This window comes from Euwallacea similis, chromosome 3 (genome assembly GCF_039881205.1).
Source record: "Euwallacea similis isolate ESF13 chromosome 3, ESF131.1, whole genome shotgun sequence".
Classification (NCBI taxonomy): domain Eukaryota; kingdom Metazoa; phylum Arthropoda; class Insecta; order Coleoptera; family Curculionidae; genus Euwallacea; species Euwallacea similis.
Window position 1 is genome coordinate 3840231 of NC_089611.1, and position 22426 is coordinate 3862656.

At 33.8% G+C, this 22426-nt stretch overlaps 2 protein-coding genes and 1 non-coding gene across 7 annotated transcripts in view; 1 reads left to right on the forward strand and 2 right to left on the reverse strand.

Moving 5' to 3' along the window:
• shot (dystonin-like protein short stop) overlaps positions 1 to 12590 on the reverse strand; it is a 95126-nt gene extending 82536 nt beyond the window's left edge. For 3 of the 4 annotated variants that reach the window (XM_066406738.1, XM_066406732.1, XM_066406729.1), the window contains exon 1: positions 12472 to 12590. In XM_066406738.1, coding sequence (XP_066262835.1) covers positions 12472 to 12574 — 103 coding nt within the window. In that variant the 5' untranslated portion in view covers positions 12575 to 12590. The remainder of the gene's footprint in view (positions 1 to 12471) is intronic. The other variant, XM_066406763.1, reaches the window with a different exon arrangement.
• Positions 12591 to 17639: 5049 nt separating this feature from the next.
• TRNAM-CAU (transfer RNA methionine (anticodon CAU)) lies at positions 17640 to 17711 on the forward strand. Its single transcript has one exon. It is a non-coding gene; the product is annotated as a tRNA-Met (tRNA).
• Positions 17712 to 18623: 912 nt separating this feature from the next.
• On the reverse strand, positions 18624 to 22217 carry LOC136419864 (protein Cep89 homolog). 2 transcript variants are annotated; one of them, XM_066406443.1, is made up of 8 exons: positions 22071 to 22217; positions 21333 to 21940; positions 20299 to 20507; positions 19966 to 20247; positions 19732 to 19912; positions 19508 to 19675; positions 18910 to 19141; positions 18624 to 18845 (listed from the first exon to the last, which is right to left on the reverse strand). In XM_066406443.1, exons 2-8 carry the CDS (start codon positions 21908 to 21910, stop codon positions 18624 to 18626), a joined length of 1872 nt encoding a protein of 623 aa, XP_066262540.1. In that variant the 5' UTR covers positions 21911 to 21940; positions 22071 to 22217. The 2 variants fall into 2 exon arrangements, with proteins under 2 accessions (XP_066262540.1, XP_066262539.1); XM_066406442.1 differs by lacking the exon at positions 22071 to 22217 and having other exon boundaries at positions 21333 to 21997.
• Positions 22218 to 22426: the final 209 nt, after the last annotated feature.

A 22426-nucleotide genomic window follows, 5' to 3' on the forward strand; every position in this document is an offset into this window, starting at 1 on the left:
TTGAATCCTTTAAAGGCTGAAATGCTCGACTCCAAGGAAACTTTGAAGGTAAAACAATTAGAAGCGTGGTTTCTCTCCTATTTTACTTGCGTATCTGTGATGTGTAATAGTTATAAGTAAATGAAATCACCACACATAATTTCTAATCGAACAGATCAAATTTTCACAAATGGTAAGATAATCAAGTCCCAGATAATCAACGATATGAAGATATCTAATTATTCAGTTAAAAATTCAAGATGAATTTTATATATCTTGAAATATCTTTGTTCTATAACAACTGATATATAGACTTATCTGAGTTGATCCAACGTGAGTTCAAGGTAAGCAGACAAATTCAACGCCCGCAAAATTAGGAAAGTCTAATTTCAAATTCCCGTTCTGATGAACTGCATTCATGGCAGTCTGATTCTTAATTGTCGTTCGGCTCACATTCTTCTATATCACACCCTCTGTATTTCCATTGACTCCATCAAGAAAAATTCTCGAAGTTTCCTTAACATTATAGTCACGTATCTGTGGTTGTCTGATTTGTCTGGTTCTCCATTTGGTTTAGATTCCATCGATCCACAACTATTCTGCATTTCCAGGAATGTTCGTTCACCCCATGTTTTTTATTTATCGTCTATTTTCGTCTATTCCGACATAAACCATCCAGATAACGATGCATATTTCTGGATATCTGGCGAAGCTCTACATTAACGCGCGCAGTTCAGAATCTGAAAACTGGTGAGAGTTCCCCAAAGCCGTCAACACCGCCACAAAGAAACGCATGCGTTCTTATGTAACCGACTTTTGCCGGCTATAATCTTAGATATTTGAGATTGAATGCGGCCGCTGAATGACGCCAATCGAGACCCGGACAAACACATTATTGCCGTGTTGCCGATGACCCATAAAACTCTTCAAATTATCCCCAAAATGACCAGGGATTTCAGGAGATCCTGTGTGTGTCTCTATTTCTGGAATTCATGAATTGCCGATCAGACGGCAGGAGATAGTTGTTTGTTTTGGAAATGTGAATATCCTTCCGACAGATTTATAACAAGGAAATGTTTACATTATAAAACCGTTATGTCGTTCTTTAGCTTACATATTTTTCATTAAAAACTCCTTTAAAATTGTTCATACCAGAGCATTTCTCAAAAGTCTTGTTGGTTGTATTTGCACGATTCTTTTGATCTGAAATTTATAAATTAACCACAGCTGAATTCCTTCTCTCTGAAAAAGGCAACATCAGCATACCTACAGAACCTTTAGACAATTGCTACGTGCAGGCATGTTTGGGTGCATAGAACGGGGTTTGCATTTCAATTCGAAATTTCCCGAACAAAATCAAAAACCATCTATACTAAGACGACTAATAAAGGCTTTTCAAACCTTTAAACCCAGACCGAATTTCAGTTTCTCGCGGATTTGTTTGGAGCGTCTTTAGAAGTTTTGCTCATTTTGACTGACTTTAATTATTCTCAGGTTCTCGTCGATTTTTATTTATTTATTGATTCCGCCGCTGGCCATTGCGAAGAACTTGTGTGACAAGCATCCTCGTATTTAATTTCAATAAATAACGAAAAGTAACTGTATCCACATGGTTTATCGCAAAATTTACAACACACGCACTCACCGGCTTCTTTGGAAACGGGAATAAGAAACACGAAATGGGGATGGTATCGTCAAAGTGCCATCAGTCGGATTGGTACCATTTCGTGACGCGTAGCTTCACCAAAGCCAGTGCAGCTTTTTCGATTTTTTTTTTGAGACTTTCAACAACAGATTTAATGATTAGTTTGGGTGGTCTATAGTTTAAAGAAAGACAGTAAGTACATAATTATTAATTCTTCAAATGATATTTAGGTGAATTTATTCAAAATTCGCCTAAATATCCAGAAATATTTCTCTTGCCTCTAAACCCGAATTTGTTGACTCGACAAACGATTAATCAAATCATCAGATCAATTAAATCAGGAATACAGTTACTTATACCAGCACATAGTAATCAAATGCAAATAATATTACAGCACCTGGTAACTTTACAACGTTCTTCTATCTTACCGATCAATCTCTTAATTAATAAACCTAATTAACATAACAGTAATCAAATTTCCATAAGAATTGTTGCAAAGTGCAACATATAACGCAAAATTTCAGGTAAAATATTGCTCACGGCCTCTATTCGCCGCGTGTCAAAGTAGACTCTTGATTAAAGGTGCGGTTGAAAAAGCCTGTAGTTTCGATTTCAACGAGCATTCGATAGATGGCGCCACTTATTTTGTACATACGTTTCAATGTTACATCATACTGTTACTCTGAAGGGTAGTCTAAACCATTTTCCTTTTTAATAATAATTAGTAAATTTAAGTCACTTTTCGGTTTTCAAATAAGATTAATTTTATCAGTGCTGGAAAAACACAAATAGGAAATATTCAGTTTTCTCCAATACTAAATTAAAATCTAGGAGCGCACACGCTTGCAGCGTTACATTGCCACATTATTTAATTGTAGTTATTTTTATGCTTACCTTAACACCTGCATAAAGTTTCACAAACTGGATACAAATCCAACACCAGACAAAACCAGAAATCCTTAATCCACAATCTACGTACATATTTGATATGAGGAGCTCGATGCTTGACTCAAAGATAACTTATTGAGGTTCATTTATACAGAAAAATTTTCAACAATTTTTAAGGAATCTCGAAACACACGGAAATAATTTCAAATCATGCATTTTAGCTACCGACTACTTACCTCACTTCACGTCCATGAACTAACCCAAATAAAACGTATTCCATACCTGAAACCAAAGAAGAACTCTGATTAACATTGCATAAGCACCCCACACATTAATCGACAAAGTGACTCGAAATGCAGCTAATTTCCCCGCTCTGACACAAAACGAAACATCATGGCAACGTCGCGCAGAAGTACCATAAGAGTACCATCGTGACGGTACCAAGTGCATCCACCGCTTGCACGGTGCACGGTCAAGGACCCACGAAGAAGGCGAAATTCACTTCGGTTTCGCCTTCTTGCGCTTTTTATGTTGGTTCTCACAGTAACTAAAGCGGAAGAGTGGGTGCCATCAAAGGAGTCTAAAAGCCGCTTATTTGGAAAGATCTCACCTTTGTTTTTTACCTTATATTGAATTGCAAATCAGTCAAAATTACTTGAGAACTTACAAAATCACTATATGAATTCCTCTTTAAGACATTCTTCAACTTCTAGGAACACAATCTTGAACCATTTCCTTGAAATTATATTGAAGATGAAAAGGTACCGCACACTTGCGGCGTGCCAAGAATTACTTATAATGCTTTATTTATTGGAGCAACAAAGCCATATGGGCATGGTACAGAAACGAGTAGAGAACCTCTTCTACGGTTTACCATAATAATAACAGTTAAATATCGCAATACTTTTTAGGTAGTGCTGTACTGGCCTTTGTAGTATAACGGTACGAGCAGCACCGGAACGGATTCGGGTGCCTTTTAAAGTCTCTAGGGCTGGAACGGTTTATTAAAAAACCTAATCTCTCAATTTATCTATTTTTGCCTGATCTTGATTATACGGCTTAATTTATTAAAAAACAAAATCTACAATAAACTGCATCTTGCCGGAAATAATAGTGCAATTATCCTGCACCATTATTTCATTAATGCACTTTAGCTTTGCTTTACTGCACAATTTTTTTATTGCAAACGATGCCAAGAGGCTGCTCTGTCTGGGTGCTATGGTTTGGAGCAAGAGATTGCAACTGGTTTTAAATTAAATATGTATTGCGTGCAAACTACTAAACTTCTAGAAATTTTTGAGCATTTTCTGCAACCCTAAAATCAAAAACGATCATTTCTTTTGGCTTACAGTTTCAGTCATTCCTGCAACATCGACTGATGTGAGCTTAACATTCCTGAAATATCTCGGATTATGACGAATCCAGCTGATACCACAATGAGATTTGCGTTGTTTGTTTTCTGTTCTATTCCATTCCATTCCTCGGATAAATTTAACCTGAACTTGACTACTTAACATTTGAATGTATGTATGTAGATGGAAGGCATTCGCGTGTGGTACTGAAATAGATCGAACCTAGACTAGACTAGAGAATAAAGGTATGGTTAATTACTTAATGTCATTGTTTCCAGTATTATTTTTGGAGCAGGGAAAAAATTTTAAAACACATAGTAATTTCATATTTTTGTGGAAACACATTTTTTAAAGACCGTTTCCCAAATTCTGTACTAAACTTGAAATATAGTCTAAGTCTACGTTCGGATGTAAATTATTAAATATGTGCATGTAATAAATTGCCAAACTCTGATTTACGTTATCACCAGCATTATCATTATTACCCTAGATTTAACAACAATTCGCTAAATTTACCGCTTCATCCTATTTTTAGTCTTCTTTCATCCACGCAATCGCTACTCTTATCGCACTTTGCACTAAATGTTAATAGGCTATAAAATTAAGATCAAACCTCCTTAAATTCCTGATGAGGAAATAATGATTATGCGGCTCTGGCTTTTAATGTGATTTTACATGGACACCTGGCATATCGGTGCTTAAAGAAACGATTTGCAGATCTATGTATTCCATGAATTTTGTTATTGTCAAAACATTTTAAATTCGCAAAATGATGCAAGAATATTGTGGTTTTTATTGACCACTGAAGGTCATATTCATGAGAAGTTTATTCGGTTTTAGTATCAAGCAGGTATTACATGTATCGATTTATCGAAATGCATATACATAGTGTACTTGTATAAACCATATGCGTTAAATACAGAATTTTTTTAGGAGCTTACGCGTTAAAAAAAAAGTGGCAAAAAACGACACTACTTCAAAACAAACGCAAATAACGAGCAAAATGCCAAAATAAATAAAATTTTACTGGCAAATTTCAATGCAATCTTCAAATAATATTCTTGAGAAAATTCATCAAGCTTCAGAAGAGATAGACTTAATCTCCCAGATAAGATTATCTTCTACATAACTTGAAACAATCCTTGGATTAAGTATATGAATAGCAGCGTATATCTCGACTTAATTAACGGGAATCTGTACTGATCAATCACTGAAGAATTATTGCTATGTAAAAACTGCTTAATTAAGATGAAAATTCAACCTGGAACACACTTTATATTGTTTACCTGAGGCTAGCATCGAAATTCAACACTATTGCATTTCCTGATGAGGAACCTAATGGCTTTTAACACCTGCAAAGTATAACGAGTGTCTTGGAAAACTAAAGCTTTATACTAGTTTATACGATAATAACTTCGATTGTTTACGCTCCACCGGAGCTTAACTCTGTCTACTGCCTGTCTGCATCGATTGTATTAGCCACTTGTTTCAAGGATTAATTTTTCACTTAAGATGAAGATTTTTCTTACAGTACCAGATGCGAATCAACTTCCCCAAAGAGGCGTGAAAATCAAGGGTCATTACTCTTCTTTCCTAGCAGAACCGTTCTAGTTTTACAATAAATAAGGTGCACGAAGTTTAATAAGAATCATTCTATTTTAATTCAGCGTGCATTTCCGATCTATAGCAACATTAGATAACTCGTTTCGTAATATGAATGGGGACCATTATTGGTAGTCCAGTCCTATCGGTCGATATAGATATCGGCAATCGACGCTTTTTGTTGAGTTGGGAGATGTCGGTCAGTAAAGTGGACAATGAGTCGGGCTTTTTAGTTTTTTTCTTATCGAAGAACGAAGAATAGATTGCAAGGAAATGAGTTTATCAAGAAGTAAATAAATACGTAGCTGCATTATTGAACAAAGCCTGTTATAGAATTACGGTAGATGGATTGTTGAAGGGAAGGTTAGATCTACTAGATGACTAAGTACTATTACTCTGAATGAGAACTCAAAGGAGATGAGCGGTGCAGCTCTAAAGACTTTGAACGATGAACATAGAGAATGTATTTCAGGCCTATCAACAACCTTATAAATTACAATACTATAGTATAGGTAATTGAAGTTATCAATTTTTTAGGTAGGAAGCACTCACAAGTTGCCGCGATAAGACTTATTTTCAATGCATGAACTACACCCGGCTATTGCGTGTTGCTTTCACGTAAAGGGGAATCTAAATTAGCCCATCGTCATGATTAAACTAGCAGAAAATATAATTTCGTGTTGATTACGTGCACTAAAATAATAAGAAAGTCGAAAAATCTAATGGGGAATATCAGAAAGTCGTCATAGATCGTGGGGTAAAAAAAATTAGTAAAAAATAGGAACGTATCAGAATAGATAGCACGTAACAAAATTAATTCCGCAAATGATATCCACACATCTGTAAATTCATCATAAATACTAAAATCCATCGAATCTTGAATTTAATTCAGTTCCAGTATAAAATGATACACACCTTACAAGTCCAATATCACTTGAATTTTTAGTGAACTATATTTTTTCAGACAGCTTCAATTTTATGAGCTTCTAGTGCACCTGACGTTATTGACAAATGTGATATCTTTTTCCAAATTTTATTACCTACTCTAGACACGTATTACATTGGGGAAATACCAAAGTTCCGGAAAACTCCGAAAATGAAAATTACACCTTTAGGGCAAGGCCTTAAATTCTGTCTAAAATTGCTGTGTGTCAAAGATTCGATAATAAAAATGAATGTCTGGTGATGAAAGAGTGAGATCCTTCCCTGGATAATTTGTCGTTGGAGTGATCTGACTCTGGTCGTTCAATTATGGTAAATTTGGACATATACTTGCAAACGGTCAAAGAGTAGTAAAATCTCCACCTAGAGATGTTTTGGAATAATTCTTATACAAATCGATGCCTAAATTGGGCCAGCTTGACTCCAAAGCAGTTTTCTTTAGAGAATAGTTCGGAATAAGTGTCTGCCAGATAAAACCAATAGAACGAAATAAAAATTACAAGATAATTTTTTTCAATAACATTTTTCGCTTAAAATGTATGTAGGGCTTATCAACACTTCAAACTACAAACGTTTAGAATAATCGTAACTGCCATCTTCACAGCACTTTCACTTCAAATTCACGACTTTAAACTGTAATATGAATCACGATTTTTACATTACATGAGCGATTCTGAATTCTCACCTAATTCTACATTTTTAAATACAATGACGAAGCAATAAAGTCTGACAAAAAAGTCATAAACGCCAATCTAAAAAACCTAGTGTAACAAATAAAGAGTAATTTGCTTTCTATGTGCACAGTTCCAAATAAATTCAGCTTTTACCCACATAATGAGCACTTTTACCACCATAAAAAATACTGTTTTGTTTCTTTTATTTATTCTATTTAAGCTTAACTTAGTTCTTTTAAAACGCATTTAAAAATTTGTATGAGGCCACTCCTGTCTTACCACATAACATTGCGATGCGTTTGCAAATAAATTGTCTCATTTCAAGTCAGAATTAACTTAAAATGCAGTGTTTATGCATGAAAATTAGTTTAGTGAGCACTTGATAAATGGAATTGTATTTCCATAAATGAGGTCAGCAAATTGTTGCTTTAAACTTTTAAAAATAAAATCAATGACTTAAGAAATGTATATACGGAACAGCATATTAAAGAACAATCTAAAAAGACTAGACACACTTGTAAACACGTCAAAATTCTTTAAAACGAGTTATTAATATTTGTAAATTTGAATGAGAATATTTAGATAATATTGAAATTTTAATAGTCAGGTTTTATACAAGACCTTGAGGTATAAGTAAGTCCTCTAGAAATTTCACGGTTTTTAATTCAGTTAAAACCAAAGCGAAATAGTACGTTTTTATGTGTCTAAATTGTTGTCATTTCATTAAATAAGTCAAGAAAGAAAAAAGTAAAAATAACTTTATCTAATTATGTATTATAAAGTGAAAATTATAGAAAATTAATTTACGATAAGAGGTATCGATATTTAACCAAAAATATTCAATTTTCATCATAAAAAAGGAGTACTTATTTCTTACACTATTTTCTACAAGAATTAGTTCCCAATAGACTTTTGCGACAGATTATATAAATAGCAATTACAACATTCAATTTTGTACTCCGGCAATATAATTTGCACATCATTCTATTACTCTTTGCCCTCCTGACGTTTGATTGCTTTAAATTAATGACAAACATTTGATTGTTCCTAGTTGGGACATTAATTCCTTACTTAAATACCTATCACTGAACAATATTTAGTTTTGCTCAAAGGAGACTTTAATGATGGCAAATAAAGAACATAATGTTCGATGATCATCTTTTACAACTCAAAAATACTTAAAGAAAACCGTCAAGAAAAGAATCGAAACTTGGCAACATGTCTTAGCGCTGACTTTGACATTTCACCTACATTAATTTACACGCAAGCCTTGCTTTTGCTGGAACAAAAGAACGATGCTATGTTGCCATTCAAGTGGATAGTTACTGTGTTCTTCATGATTTTTTTAAAACGATAACCAAGAAAATTTTATACGTTTCATTATTTGAAGAAAGAAAGCTTTAATAAAGGAACTAATTGCAAAACCTCTTCTAATACTACCTAACACAGGTTTTACTGCTGTGGCTTATGATTACACCCACGTATTAATTTACACACTTCCGATTATATCTGAAGAAATTGGCTTATTGCAGGAAATTACCCGGTGTTACGTCAGTACACAAGTAATGTGATAAAAATTTATCTTAAACTTACCGCTAACACAAACATAAATTACGATTTAAAATACGTATTCAAGTAAGTGTAATTAGAACAAAATGTCCTAATAATGTTCAATTTAAAAGGTTATATCACACCAAGCAACAAGTCAAGTAGAATAATGTATGAGCGAGAAAATTCACGCCCAAAAAACATGTAAACCAGTATTTCGCTGTAATTAATCATCGTAACTTTATCTCGAACTGATAATTATGTATTAAAAAGACAAATTAGGAGATTAGCGCCAAAAACTATGAAATAACATAGGGTCATTACCGCTCTACTATTTTCACAAGGTTAACAAACTAAGTGTAAAGAGAATAAAGAACAACGAATTTAATTACTCTTCATCACGCAGAATAGTAAATTGTAAAATAACGGAGAAAAAAAGAAAAGTACAAGTGAAACAACCATACACTTTGTCTTCTGCAGCATTGTAATCGCCCGTGCAGAAAAAAATTCCAATCATGAGTCAGCAGTGACGTTGCAGTTGTCCTAAATTACTTATGTAACTAGAGGCAACGTGTCTGAGGTGTCTTAAGATTATTATTCATAAAACGGAGTGGTATTCTGCGAAACATATACTTTTGGAAAATTTACCGATGACGAAGATTCCGAGAGGAATTAGATCAACGATTTAAAACAGAACTTGTATTAATATGACACATTGAAGAACATACCTTCCTTGTTTTTAAACCAATTTAAGATGATAAATGTAACGATCTCTGACATAATGCTTCGAGAAACAGCAATAATTACCACAGTTTCAATTTATGACTTTCAGGTTTCCTGAAACGATAAATTGGTACCTATTGACCTCTTGGTTGTTGCATGGCTGCAACGACGAGGAAGTCGACCCAAAGATAAATGTCAAATACGTACTACTGCCTACCATTGTCTGGTTTCAGATTACTAGGTGTGCATTTTATGTGCCTTGATCTAGTATCGATGACTATAGTAAATTACCTCTGACGTGTAGGTTGGGTACAAAAACAGCCCATTCATGTCTTGCTAAATTCTTCGATAAATTACGCGGAGTGAATCTTTATCTAAGTTGACCATCATCAACAGTTTCAAGGCAACTGAGGCTATGATGTTTAGTTTTGTTTATGTTGTTACAGTTCTTCTATGTAAATTCCGAGCGTTTGCCAAGAAATTTACATTCATTATAACGACCTTTACGTTAATTTGCATCGCATTGCCACAAATTTTATATATGAAAGATTTTTTCAGTTCTTTTAATTATGTTATCTATACAAGGTGGTCTACGACAAACAGAAGATCCTTCAAGTAATTATACAACTCGTATCCAACAAAATGTTCAGGAAACTACGTGCCCTCAACGTATTTCGAGTAAAGAAGGACTAAAATAAACGGTTTCCTATTAATTCTAACCGAACATTAACCAATATATAATATTACTAATGGAAACAGTGAGTTGCAAATGTATTGCGAATGAAATTTTGTGTTCATGGAAAGGATACTAACCATCTGACTGAAATTCTCTACGTACCATGGTACGCGTGACGATGCCAAATTTCCTTACTACCCTACCTGGACTATTTGTAGGATCTTCTTCGGACATTTTAATGATGTTTTCCTTAAAATATTCATTTGAAATGAGATCTTAAATAGCAATTGCTAGGCGGAAAAAACTCTGACCGATGTTCTCTTATTGGTAAGGTGTAATGCTCGGAAACTACATTCATATTCTCTAACAACTTTAAAGACATTATCTTTAACAAAGCCAACAATAAATACTACATCAGTATATTTTGCGTTGATAAACATTGTTAAATGTTTTTTACAAAGAACGGTTTTTATTAAACACCATTAAAATGCGAATAGATTTTTATTGGAATGATCTTTTGGGGGTCCTTAGAAAATCCCTTATTGATATGACATTTTTCATTTGAAATTAGCTATACATACAATCTTCTCCTAAAGTATTTTTCTTTCGTCATAAGCCACGCAGTATATTAATTAATTTTAGCGCCTACTGATGAGTGAGCGAAGGGCAAATAAATCAATAAAATATTTAATGAAAATTTATTTATTTATTTATTTATTTAACAATTAGGCAAATTAGGCCGACCATCGAAAATTAAGCATGCTCCAAGTCCTATTCCAACGATGATGTCACATGTGCTAAATAGCCCAAATTTATTGTGACAATGATCACCAATAAAGGCTTAACAATGGGAGGGATCTTGTAGCTTAAAATGTATTCAGTTAATGTGTCCATGGCACTAAAGCATGGGAAAATTCCATTGATAAATATAATGGAAAACAAATGTTCCCAAGGATGGTTTTGTTGAAAAGGAAATATTTTGTTGAAGAACTGTGACCTCTTAGCAGCGTTCGAAAAAATATCTCACATAAGGATTTGTGCATCGTCAAAATTAAACATGCTTTGATGTTGTCAATGATTTAAACTGTACAAATCTTGACACTTACAATAATTTTCAATTATGACATATTTATTGTCATATTTGGAATGAAATTAATGTGATGATAGATAGATCAGAAATTGTGTGTGAGTACACCTCCAACCCTGGTACTTAGTTAAACCTTGTCATTAATATTTTAAAAAGGGTGGGTATAGTAAGCCTAAAATAGCGAAAGACTCATCATGTTGCTGTGATCTACTATACACCTTTTTCGAAAACTTTTTTGAATTAAGTCTATTAGTCCCAAAGGCACCTTTATTTAGGAGTCACCCTGAAACCTGAATAAATAAGTACAATAAATATTTGATCAAACAAAGACATCTAAACACGAAGTCTCTTCTCCTTAACAAATTTTAAGTTTATTTTAGGCAACTCGGTCATTATGGTTCAAAACCGTCATGTACAGCTCAATTTACGGCTTTCATATGAAGCAATCATTTGAACGCTTTGTTTACTCACCACAACTATTAAACTATGATATTTGTATAGCAAATTACTTAATTAAATACACATTCACGGGTGAACATCTCTATATTTGATGACTTCATGACTTTCAAAGAAACGTGGTGGTCTTCAGTGTAATTCAATTCACCTATAAGCGTCAAAAAAAGGGTCGTATAAAGCTCAGAGCCCATGTTAGCAGGAAGCTGTTAAATATGATAAATGACGGTTATCTCACGCAGTATCCTGCGGTACTTTCGCGATTAATTAGCTAGGTTTTAATGATGTAACGTGATCCCTTAAACCCACTCCGAGACTATAAAAGTAATTAACCGGAAAATAGTAATGGAAAAACCTTTTATAGTGGAGGAAACTTGTTAATGCATGGAACATTGATTGTATTGCTCATTGGCACGAGCTATAATTCTTGGGAGTGCTAATTTCCCTTCTGGATGTAGCGTAAGATAAAGATGACCTCATATCAGCTGAGGACTTTGAATTACATATTTTTATTTCGGTGACTAAACTGATAAACTGATGTACCCAGATAAATCTACTCTAGCATGTATGTCGTCAATTTTATATCTACATTGCGAACAATTTCAGCATAATTTGATATTAAAGCCAATATTTGTTTTTATCGTGTTCCTCTCGAATGTTAGCGTTAAGAACGTTTATTTTTGGACACTCATTATAGACGAACCATTAAGCTTCTTGTTTGCCGTGCACTTCAAAGTGTTATTAAGGGAAGATTTACCAGCTCGTTTCTTTTACTAAATGACTTATTGAACAAATGTAATTTTAGCCACTGAGTCACTGTCGAAATTAAGTAGTTAAAGACACATTGCTTTGATTTGCATTCGTTAAGGAAATGACTTAGAAGAAAAATTAAAAAATGTTACCTGCTATTCGAAGTACTGCTCTATCCGCACTATCCAATGACAAAACTGCCAAAGGCTGCTCCCTGGTCCATTCTTGTAAGGTAAGGTCCTTGTCGAAGTCCATGATTCAAACCATCATTCCTTTAAACAAGGAGAAATATTATAGTGAAAGCGAAAAAAGAGCTATTGGTTTCAAATTACAATGTGCCGAGGCTGCCCCAAACCTTAGGACTAAATGGCACCACAATTTTAAAAACATAAACATTTTAATGTTGTATCTTTTAACTGAGTCATTGTTCGCAAATGCTGGTACTGATTAGTCTACGCTCCTACCCAGGGATGGCTTCAAAAAATGTCAAAGGAAGCAAGTATCCATAAGGTCGGTACTGCGCTTACCCAGACTCCACTCTCGTTTTAAGATCCTTTTTGAGTTTAGAAATTTTAAACCGTTAAACCGTCAATGGCATCTCTGTATTCATTTAGCGTAAACTATTTCCCCTAAATTAAGGTTTTTCGTGACGTATTGCCTTTCATGGATTTTTTTCTACTAACATAATTTCTCGTTATGCCCGATTTAAGTTTATCCTTTCTTCGAATGTTCTGAAACTTTAAAAGTCATCGGTACCTCGACTGGGCATATGAGATGCATAAGATCCTTCGGTCTGCTGAAGACGTTTCTGAAGTCGTGGCGCTTACCTCCCAGGTCGAGATTTACCCTTTAAAGTTCCCACCAACGTTCTTTGAAATTAGGAATTATCCTAAAGGACTCCATGGGGCATATTTATACATAGGATAGCGCTTACAGTAATTTTATTCATATGTAGGTTTTTTTTAACGTGGGAAATACTGACAATAACCTCCAAATCACCCCCAAAAATAGACTAGACGCTATACGTTTCCAACAGCTATATGCCTAGAAAAAAGTAATTCATATCCTAACTGTAAAGAAAAATAGAGTCAAACTTGAAAAATATCCGAAGTTCTTTCACAATTTATATTGAAAAGTTTTTTGTGTTTTTCTAAGGATTGCAAAAATAATTCACATCAAATGTTCAAAAATGTGCCCTTTCAGCATCTATTGAAAATTCTGCTTATAGCAAATGAATTATTACACAAGTACTTATTTCATGTGTTCAACATCTCTATTATTATTGACCCAAATGAAATAATTCACTTCATATAGGAGATGTATAAGTACTGATTATTGTTAAGTCATCAATCAGAGTTAAGAAGTCTGATTTTGGAATAACTGGCAGGTAGTCAGTTAAAATAGCCAGATAAAGGATTCGCAAATCTTCAAGCTCTAAATCTCACATTTACTTAATATTGTTAAAATAGGAGGAGGTGAGAGAAATGTCAAAGGATAATCAATAAAAATATCATTGTTATTAAATAGTGGATTCAGAGGGAGGCAACAGAAGCAAACGTCACTTACAAATTGTCCGAATGTTCTCATTTTCATTTTAGATATTTTTTATTTTAATTTCGCATTCTACAAAAAGTTTTAAGTGGATTAGATGTGACATATTTCATGGTTTTCAAAACAATATCCAGAAAGATCAAGTGTTTGTACAGTTCAAGGGTGTAGTGAAAGTCTTGGTTGAATTCTTTCAGTTAAGAAAAAATAGTTCTCACTTTTCAGTACTTTTGAGAGATCCATCGAGACATTACAGGAAAAATCATATTATGAATGTTATTAATTTTATCTGTGAATGCGAAATAACCTCATAAGTATATAAGAAATATTTCAAATCATGTATTTTTGGTATTAAGATGATTTAGTATTAATTCACTAAATTTTGTTCTACAGTCCGAATAACTCCCCGAGATCACTCCCTTAGCAAACAATGAACCTTTCACACCTAAGTTATAAATCAATTTTAATCGGATAACAACTGCATTATAATAAATCGAAGGGTAAATTATTTCATGTAAATCATGTTATATACAGTTGGTTATTAATTCCGTATTAGGCTGTCTGAAACTTGGTATTAGGTGGTAATAAGCTGTGGTAAATCAGATTGGATCCCTTTAATTCTTGTTACCAAAATCACTTTAAATGGAACTTTAAATTCTATATTGAGAGACAAAAGTATTGGTACGACACGACCTTTAACATAAAATAACTAATTTTTACAGATTTAAGAATAATGGCAGAAAGTAAAGTAAATGCATATTAAATAGTACTTATCAAATAGTATATTTTCTGACAAAAAGTATCCAAATGGAAAAGAACATAATTTACAAAAAATTAAATCAAATACAGAAAATCCATGGACAAAAATAATAGCACACTTAATAATAACACTATCTTTTCATCATTCATCGTCAACGAAAAAAAAATCGGAAAAAAATTGTTTTTATTTCATTTAGAATGCACAACTCTAAAAGTTTATAACACATATTAGTCAGTTTATTTTTATATCGAAAATGCGGCGCAAGAGCCAAGAAACCACGATTTCCGAGCGAAAAATAATTAGAAACTTAAGAAGAGGCTAAATCCATTCAGTTATTGCCAATATAATTATTCGATTTATGTATCCTGCCAGTCTAGATCCAAAAAGGAAAAAATAATATTAGATTTCATTTAAAAACAAACGTCTAGACTCATTAAGAATATTGATGACTAGATAAAATAAACAAAAATGTGAAATAGAACGTACATACCCCATATAGAAGAGGTTTGTAAGTTAGTCTTGAAAAGGACACTGCCCTTGCCTTTCGATAAGAACATAAAACGCTCCAGCTTATATTAACAACTAGTGCCGTGTTTCTTTGAATACCCATTTTCCTATGAAAATCAAATAATAATGAAGAAAAACAGTTTTACAGTACGAAGTCTAATGAAGAGGTTTAAAAATGACGATAACTTCCTAAATAAACCTCGAATTGGGTAACTTAAAAAATTGTCTGCTAGGGAAGACAGAAAGATAGTAAGAAAAATACAACTCAATTCTCAAACAAGTGACTTAAAAATTACTGCTATTATACATTAAGACAAGAAAATAATAAAGATATTAGCTCTTAAACAATACGCAGAGTTCTTCAGCGTGTTGGGTATACATAAGCCTTACGTTAGTAAAATAAATCAGAAGAAGCGTTTAAATTTTGCCAAGAAATCTATTGATCGGACTAATGATTTTTGGGATGGTATTATTTTTCGGTGAAAGTAAATCCAACATTTTTCAGTTTGAGGAGAAGATGTGTATTTGAAGAGAACCTAACACAGAACTAGAATTGATAAAACTTCGCAATATCATTAAACATGGGGGTGGTAGCGTTTTAGTGTGGGGGTGTATGGCTTCCAGTGGGGCTGAAAATCTTATATTTATTGACATGGACAAAACTGTTTATTTAAATATTCTCAAAGACAATTTGAAGCAGAATTCTGAAAAACCTCAATTAGAACGGGGATTTTATTTCCAACAGGACCATGATTTGAAATATACAGCTTATGTTGTAAAGCAAATGAATTCCATATCACTTCCCTCATTCTTAAATACTCCTTCCAGTAGCCAGACCTTAATCCCATTAAGGCATTAAAACCTTTGGAATGAACTGGGAAAAAGAAGAAGAAACCAAGATTTCTAACAAACTGGAAACTTAAGGAAATTTTACAGAGAGAATAAAAGAATATTGAAGCAAATTTTATTCAGAAATTAGTTCATTTAGTATCAAAACTGCATAAACTTGGTTCATTTTGCAGATTTTTTACCAAGTTTTTAAAAATTTTAGAATTCGGGGTTATTAGTAATACAATAACACATTGATTGGTGTAAGGAAAATGTGTGATTATGTCTTTACTAAGTTTGAGTTTTTGTTTATCATTTGATTGTAAAAGGTGGTGCAGAATAAAATTAAAATTATAAAGAGATAAAACTGAGAATAAAGCAGAAAATTAAGGTCCTCAGTAAGTGTAATCAACAAACTTCACAAAGAAATTCATGAATTAATTCATGAAGACGTGGCCAGTGTAAAACGGGCTTTACTCAATTGACCTTTTACTCCAGGGAATGAGTCGATTTTTGAAATCCTAAACAGGAATAACTCAAAATAATCAAACTTCAAAATGAAATTTGGCGCATTCGCCAAATCTACAAAAATACTTAAATGTCTGGCAAACTTCATCATTTCAGGTTAATCCAAAATTGTAAGGGAAAGTTTGAGAGTTTTATTTAAAAAACAGCCTCGAAAACATGCAAATACGTATGTGAAAATAAATTTAGTCTAGCTAAACCCATCTTATACTCACCTAACAATAGTTCAAAATCCCAAAATCACCAACAATCAATAAACATGAAGACGAAAAACTCGAACACATCGGCCTTGGCATGATATTTCCGAAAAAAACGCACAAAACAAAATGTTTTTCGTCCTATTTTTTTCCCACACAAGAAACTATTTTGCTGATAAGCTCCAGAGCGGCGAATGGTTAGATATCTTTTTTTTAATCATTTATTAATGACACATTACCACTATTAATGATGATAACATTGATTATCAATTGTTTTACGATAAAGTGACGTTTCAGTTCGAATTTATTTTATCCCAGTTGGCTCGCTGCTGCACTTGTATGACCCACACACACATAAAAACAAAAGAACGCGAAGGGTTGCCGAGCCTGTAAGGGCTGATTCACTAGACTTTTGTAGGTTAAGAGCAAAATCAATAATTTCTACACTAAATTACTAAAAACAGGGTGAACTTTCGACACCCTGGGTGTGTAATAGAAAAAATCGTGACTTGGTTTTAAGTCATTGAGTGTTAAAACACGAATTTCTATAGGCACTTTGGTATTATTTTAGCCGGAAAAAAGTTTTGTTTATCGATATTCACGCGAAACACAGCTGCATCGACGCACTGTCGCTCTGCGTGTTACCGAGCTGCAAACTGTCACTGAAATTGCAATGTTGCCGATGCTGAAATATCAAGCAAACTCTCAGCAACAGAGAATCAAATGACGGTAGTCCTACCGCGACGACCTAGGTGTGGGCTTAAGTTCAATAATTTGTCGAAAATAATTGTCAATTGCGAAAAGGAAAATATTAAGAGAATTGAGTAACTTCCAAAAATTATTTGAGTCTAAAAGGTCTTATGGTACTTTTAATATACATATTTTAATTGTTTTTTAAATAATACAATTTGATGCTATTTCGTTTATATAGGAATAGGATGAACTTGTTATCAAGAGCAGAGTGGCGCAGTGGAAGCGTGCTGGGCCCATAACCCAGAGGTCCGTGGATCGAAACCACGCTCTGCTAAAAATTTTTTCCTTCCTTTTTTATAATTTTACTTAAAACAAATTAAAACGTATCATTTTAAGTTTTAACTATTATTTTTTAACTTTATTTATGTATTATTATTATTAATTTATTATAGTTAAAAATAGCCATTGTATGTACACACATAGATGATTCTCATCTTTTCAGTCTTTTCTATGCGGTTACTCCATGAAGAAAAAATGTAAATAAATAATTTTTTGTTGAATAGTGATCTCGACAACGAACAATAACATTTTCCAAGAAATAATGTTTCCAATTTACTTTTGGTATGAGACGACTAGTTGTTGCGCTACTTACAATTTCAAATGACCCCATAAAACTTATCATGAAAATTACCATAAACTAATAAAACTATTGTTGTTCATTGATGAAGGTTTATGTTGTTATTCCCAGAAGGTTTACTGATTTATTGTTTTTTTTGTTTGAAAATAAAATATGAAGTAATGAGATTTTCATAACAGGCAGTAAATATCAAAACTAATTCTTTTTAAAGAAATGTCAGAAAAGGGAAAATCACCTACAAAAACACAAGAAGACTGTCAAAAATATTACAACATCGACGCGTTTCTTATTCCCTCTCAAGCACCATGTGTAACATGAACTTATCAACAGTGCCCCGTATCTGCACGTACAATGCGTGTTGCAAGCCTATAGGAAATAAATATGCTGCTCTCGACGATGCTTTTGTGCGGAATTCAGTGCGTGAAAGTCAAATGGCGATACGAGTTACGTGTTGTTTTGAACTACCAGGGGTGTTTTAAAACTTGAAACTTCCGATTTTGCGGTATCTGGCTATTCGAAGGATTTCTTTTTGCGATATTTTCCTAAAACTTTGCCCCCTCCAATCAGAAGAAAATAATAATGTGCTGTGTACTTAATAAACATTTATTGTCATTTATATTTCTCTTTGAACAATTGGTAATGACTAACGGCAATTCGTTTCTCCCTTTCACCTTCATTTTTTGTCAACTTCTCCTCCTGTTCTGCAATAACTAGCTTCAACTCTTCAATCTCTTTCTCATGATCTTGTTTCATGACTTCAATCAAGTCCGTTTGCTCTTGAATTCTCTGTTCTACCGTTGAAAACTCTTCCCAGGCAGATTTTTGTACATCCTATTGATAATTAACAAAGATAATAATAAATTGAATAATGCTAATGAAAATAGACAAACCAGACCTTTAGCTGACTTTTCAGTGAATCCATCCTCAGGGCCATTTCGGAGCCGATTTTCTTCACTGCTCGGTTTTCCAGTTGACGCTGGTTTAAGGCACGAAGAAGCGTTTCCTGTTCAGCTACCATGTCTTTGGCGAAACACATAGCTTTATGCAGCTGTTTTCGGCAAGCACTGCGTGATAATTGCACTTCTTTTAGGGCGTGGTCTAAATCTAACTGTTTAGATTCAGATTTCCTAGAAATATTATATTTTTAAAGTTTCGAATTTGAGATTCAAGATGATATACATGTAGGGTATCCGGAAACAGAGGCCAACCCATTAATCTCAGATTCATAGGCACTTGAAAGTTTTAGACTAAAACTTATATGTTTGTTCCTTAAATTCTATTGAACAGGTATCCGCGAAGTAAAAATCATTCATGAAAAATATTTCTTTTTTTCGCCATCGAGTCAAGAATCTATTCGAGATTTTAAAATCACATGAAGTTTTTGAAAATTTTTCTTAAAAATTTATATTGAACCTTAAAAATTAACGTTGTCTCTTGAATAAGACTTTTATTTGAAACTCGAGGCCTGCGACGCCCAAATATAGTCAACTAACTTAAGTTCTTTCTCCAGTTTTAAAACTTTTCCTTGTAGTTCTTCTTTAGATTTTTTCAGACACTGAATTGTACCATTTAGTTCATTAATGGAGTCAGCCTGCAAGTTAGTACTATCTTTCATCTTCCTCATTTCGTGTTCATACTGTTGCTTAAGTTCCTCGTACCACCTAAAAACAGCGATTAGTGAGTGCCTCTATCTTCTTCAGGGCTACTTAAAAACTACTTTTTGCATTCATTCACACTGGCTGTATGAACAGAAACCGGAATATAATTTTGGCGCTCATTTTTGAAGTCGTCTTGAGAATCGCTCACTATTTTAATTCTCTCCTTTAAGGATGAGTTTTCGGTTCTAACTTTAATATATTCCTCATGGACCACTTGGTAATCCCTCTTCATCTGTTCCACTAAAAAAATGATCCGTTAAGAAAAAATCTATTACTCGTCACTTTTAACAAACCCTTATTTTCATACACCTTAAGTATCTCCTCAATTTTATCCTGCTTTAAGGCACACTTCTTTATCAGCGCATCATTCTGATCTCGTATAGGACCTAGCTCAGATTTAATCTTCCTTAATTGATCCCCCAATTTGCTGCTGCAAGCTTCATCTTCAGTAAGCCTCTTATACAAGTTTTCATTTTCTTCAATAACTTCCTTCATCTTTCCAGTAAAATCAGCCAAATTCATTTCGTAGTTTTGGATAATTTCATCCTTCTCATTTAATGTGTCTTGATAGGCATCTAAAATAAAATATTATAATAATATATCATTAAAGTTGGACCTAAACTGACCCAATAGAGGCCCTAAAGTGTGGCTATTTACGGATCCCCATGATATAGGCGTATGCCTATGATTTTGGTGATCAGCAGAGAGAACGTTGATGATCTCTTCTTCCCTAAATTGAGTAGAAGACTTTTGAGGTTGCAGGTGAGAGTATTTTTCTATGCTTATGTTATGGTGCCTCAGCTTTTCTTGGTATCTTTCCAACTGCACGTTCAATCTAAAACCCTGCTAATTGTACAGGGTGTTCCAAAAAGGATGTGTCAAATTTAAAAGGGGTTATAAGAGACATAGCGGTGAATATTTTTTACATAGAAACCCCAAGTCAAAAATAAGTCGTTTTAAAGTCATTTTTATTCAAGAGACTTCGATATTCAACTTAAGTGAATTGAATAAAAACAAATAAAATAGACAATTTTTTATGTCTTGATACAAGTTTATCAATTACATTCCTAAACTCTATGTTGAGCGTGGTTCCAACATAACGGTGTACCTGCACATTTTGCCAGTGTTGTGCAGGACCATTTAAACATCTTTATGGATAGTGGATCGGAAGAGATAGACCTATCAAGTGGCCAGCGAGAAGTACCGATTTAAGCCCGTTGGATTTTTTCCTCTAAGGTTACACCAAGCCGTTGGTATATGAAACTTCTATAGCCACCTAAAAATAACTGTTGGGAAGAGTGAGGACAGCCTCTCTTTTCGTGCATGAAGATGCGCACATCTTACCACAGGTGCACGATTCAATAATTCGACGAAGAAATTTATGTAACCAGGTTGGGGGTCGTCATTTTGAACCTTTATGATAATGTTTTTACGTTATCTTTAATAAAAATGAATTAGATGTCGAAATCTTTTGGTGTCAACGAACCAATATTATGTTTTTCAAAAAAATGACTCTGGAGCTAAAACGACTCATTTTTTGACTAAAGGTTTTTATGAAAAATTGTTCACCATAATGTCCCCTATAACCTCCTTAAGTTTGGCACATCCTTTTTGGAACACCCTGTATATTTGTCAGTTATCTTCGATATTCCGTACTTACCTGTAAACCACAGTCTTTAACATCCCCAAATCTTCGCATATTTCCCCATTCCTTTTCTTCAACAACCTATTTTCTTCATTAACTCTATCAGCTTGCTCCCTAAGTTCTTCACATCGTTTACACACTTTACTAATTTCCAGCTCATTATAAAGATCCTCATAAGATTTCTGCAGCTCACAGTATCGATACTTGATAGCTTCATTTTCCTTGGTCACCTCAGCGTTCAGTTCCTGCAAATTACCCACTTTCTCTTTCAGCCTCAGGATTTTTTTCACTGAAAGATTTTCTAGTTCGTTGAACTTTGAGGCAATCTCCTCATTGTCTTTGACAAGCCTCTCAATTTCCTCATTGAGGGCTCTCTTGCTGATTCTACCAGGAGAGTTTTTTTCCGGTATTTCTATTATGACTTCGCTGATTTTTGCCCCAGGATTGTCAGTTTTGCCCCTGTATTTTCTGGCATTGAAGTTGGTTGAATAAGTTTTCTTTACTGCGACAGGTTTGTCTCGTTCTGACCTATGCACTGGCACTTCCAAGTATTTCCTTCTGGGTTTTACTGATGGCACCTCATGGTTTATCATTTTCCTGGAATTGGCAGGTAAACAGCTTTGCTGCAAACACATCATTCATGATTAATGACAGAATGAGTTGCTTAGGGATGAATCAGATAAATCAATCGATTGAAAATGAAAGAGAGGGATTAAAAACCATTTGGAAATAATGGTTCGATCATCCACTTACCTATAATTACCGCACTTCTAGGCAATTTATTGACTAAACAACTAAAACCCAGATAAATGTCAGAATTAAGGGCACTGTTGGAAGGTATAATGGAAGACTTGTTTGTAAACAAACACTTTTCCACTATGGGCCTATGTGTTAATTTAGTATACGGTTGCCATAGAGACATTACTATGTTTCCCCATGCACGATCCATGACCATTAGCGTTACGAGGTGGGCAAGAAACTTTGTTGTCATTGAAACATTGACAAATTCAATTATTTAAATTTTAAAAAGTGATATTTTTATTTTCTGCGATTCCGCTTAATTTTTTATACAAAATAATTTAATTCATAGGGATTAAAAGCATACGATG

Bases quoted from the DNA above. Each gene is read 5' to 3' on its own strand.
- LOC136419864 (XM_066406442.1), bottom strand. From the start codon at position 21,955: ATGATGTGTTTGCAGCAAAGCTGTTTACCTGCCAATTCCAGGAAAATG. The intron at 20,248-20,298 runs GTCAGTTTAGGT...ATTTTATTTTAG, and splicing joins CACTTTAGGGCCTCTATTGG to ATGCCTATCAAGACACATTA. The intron at 19,142-19,507 runs GTTAGTTGACTA...TAATATTTCTAG, and splicing joins AAACTGGAGAAAGAACTTAA to GAAATCTGAATCTAAACAGT.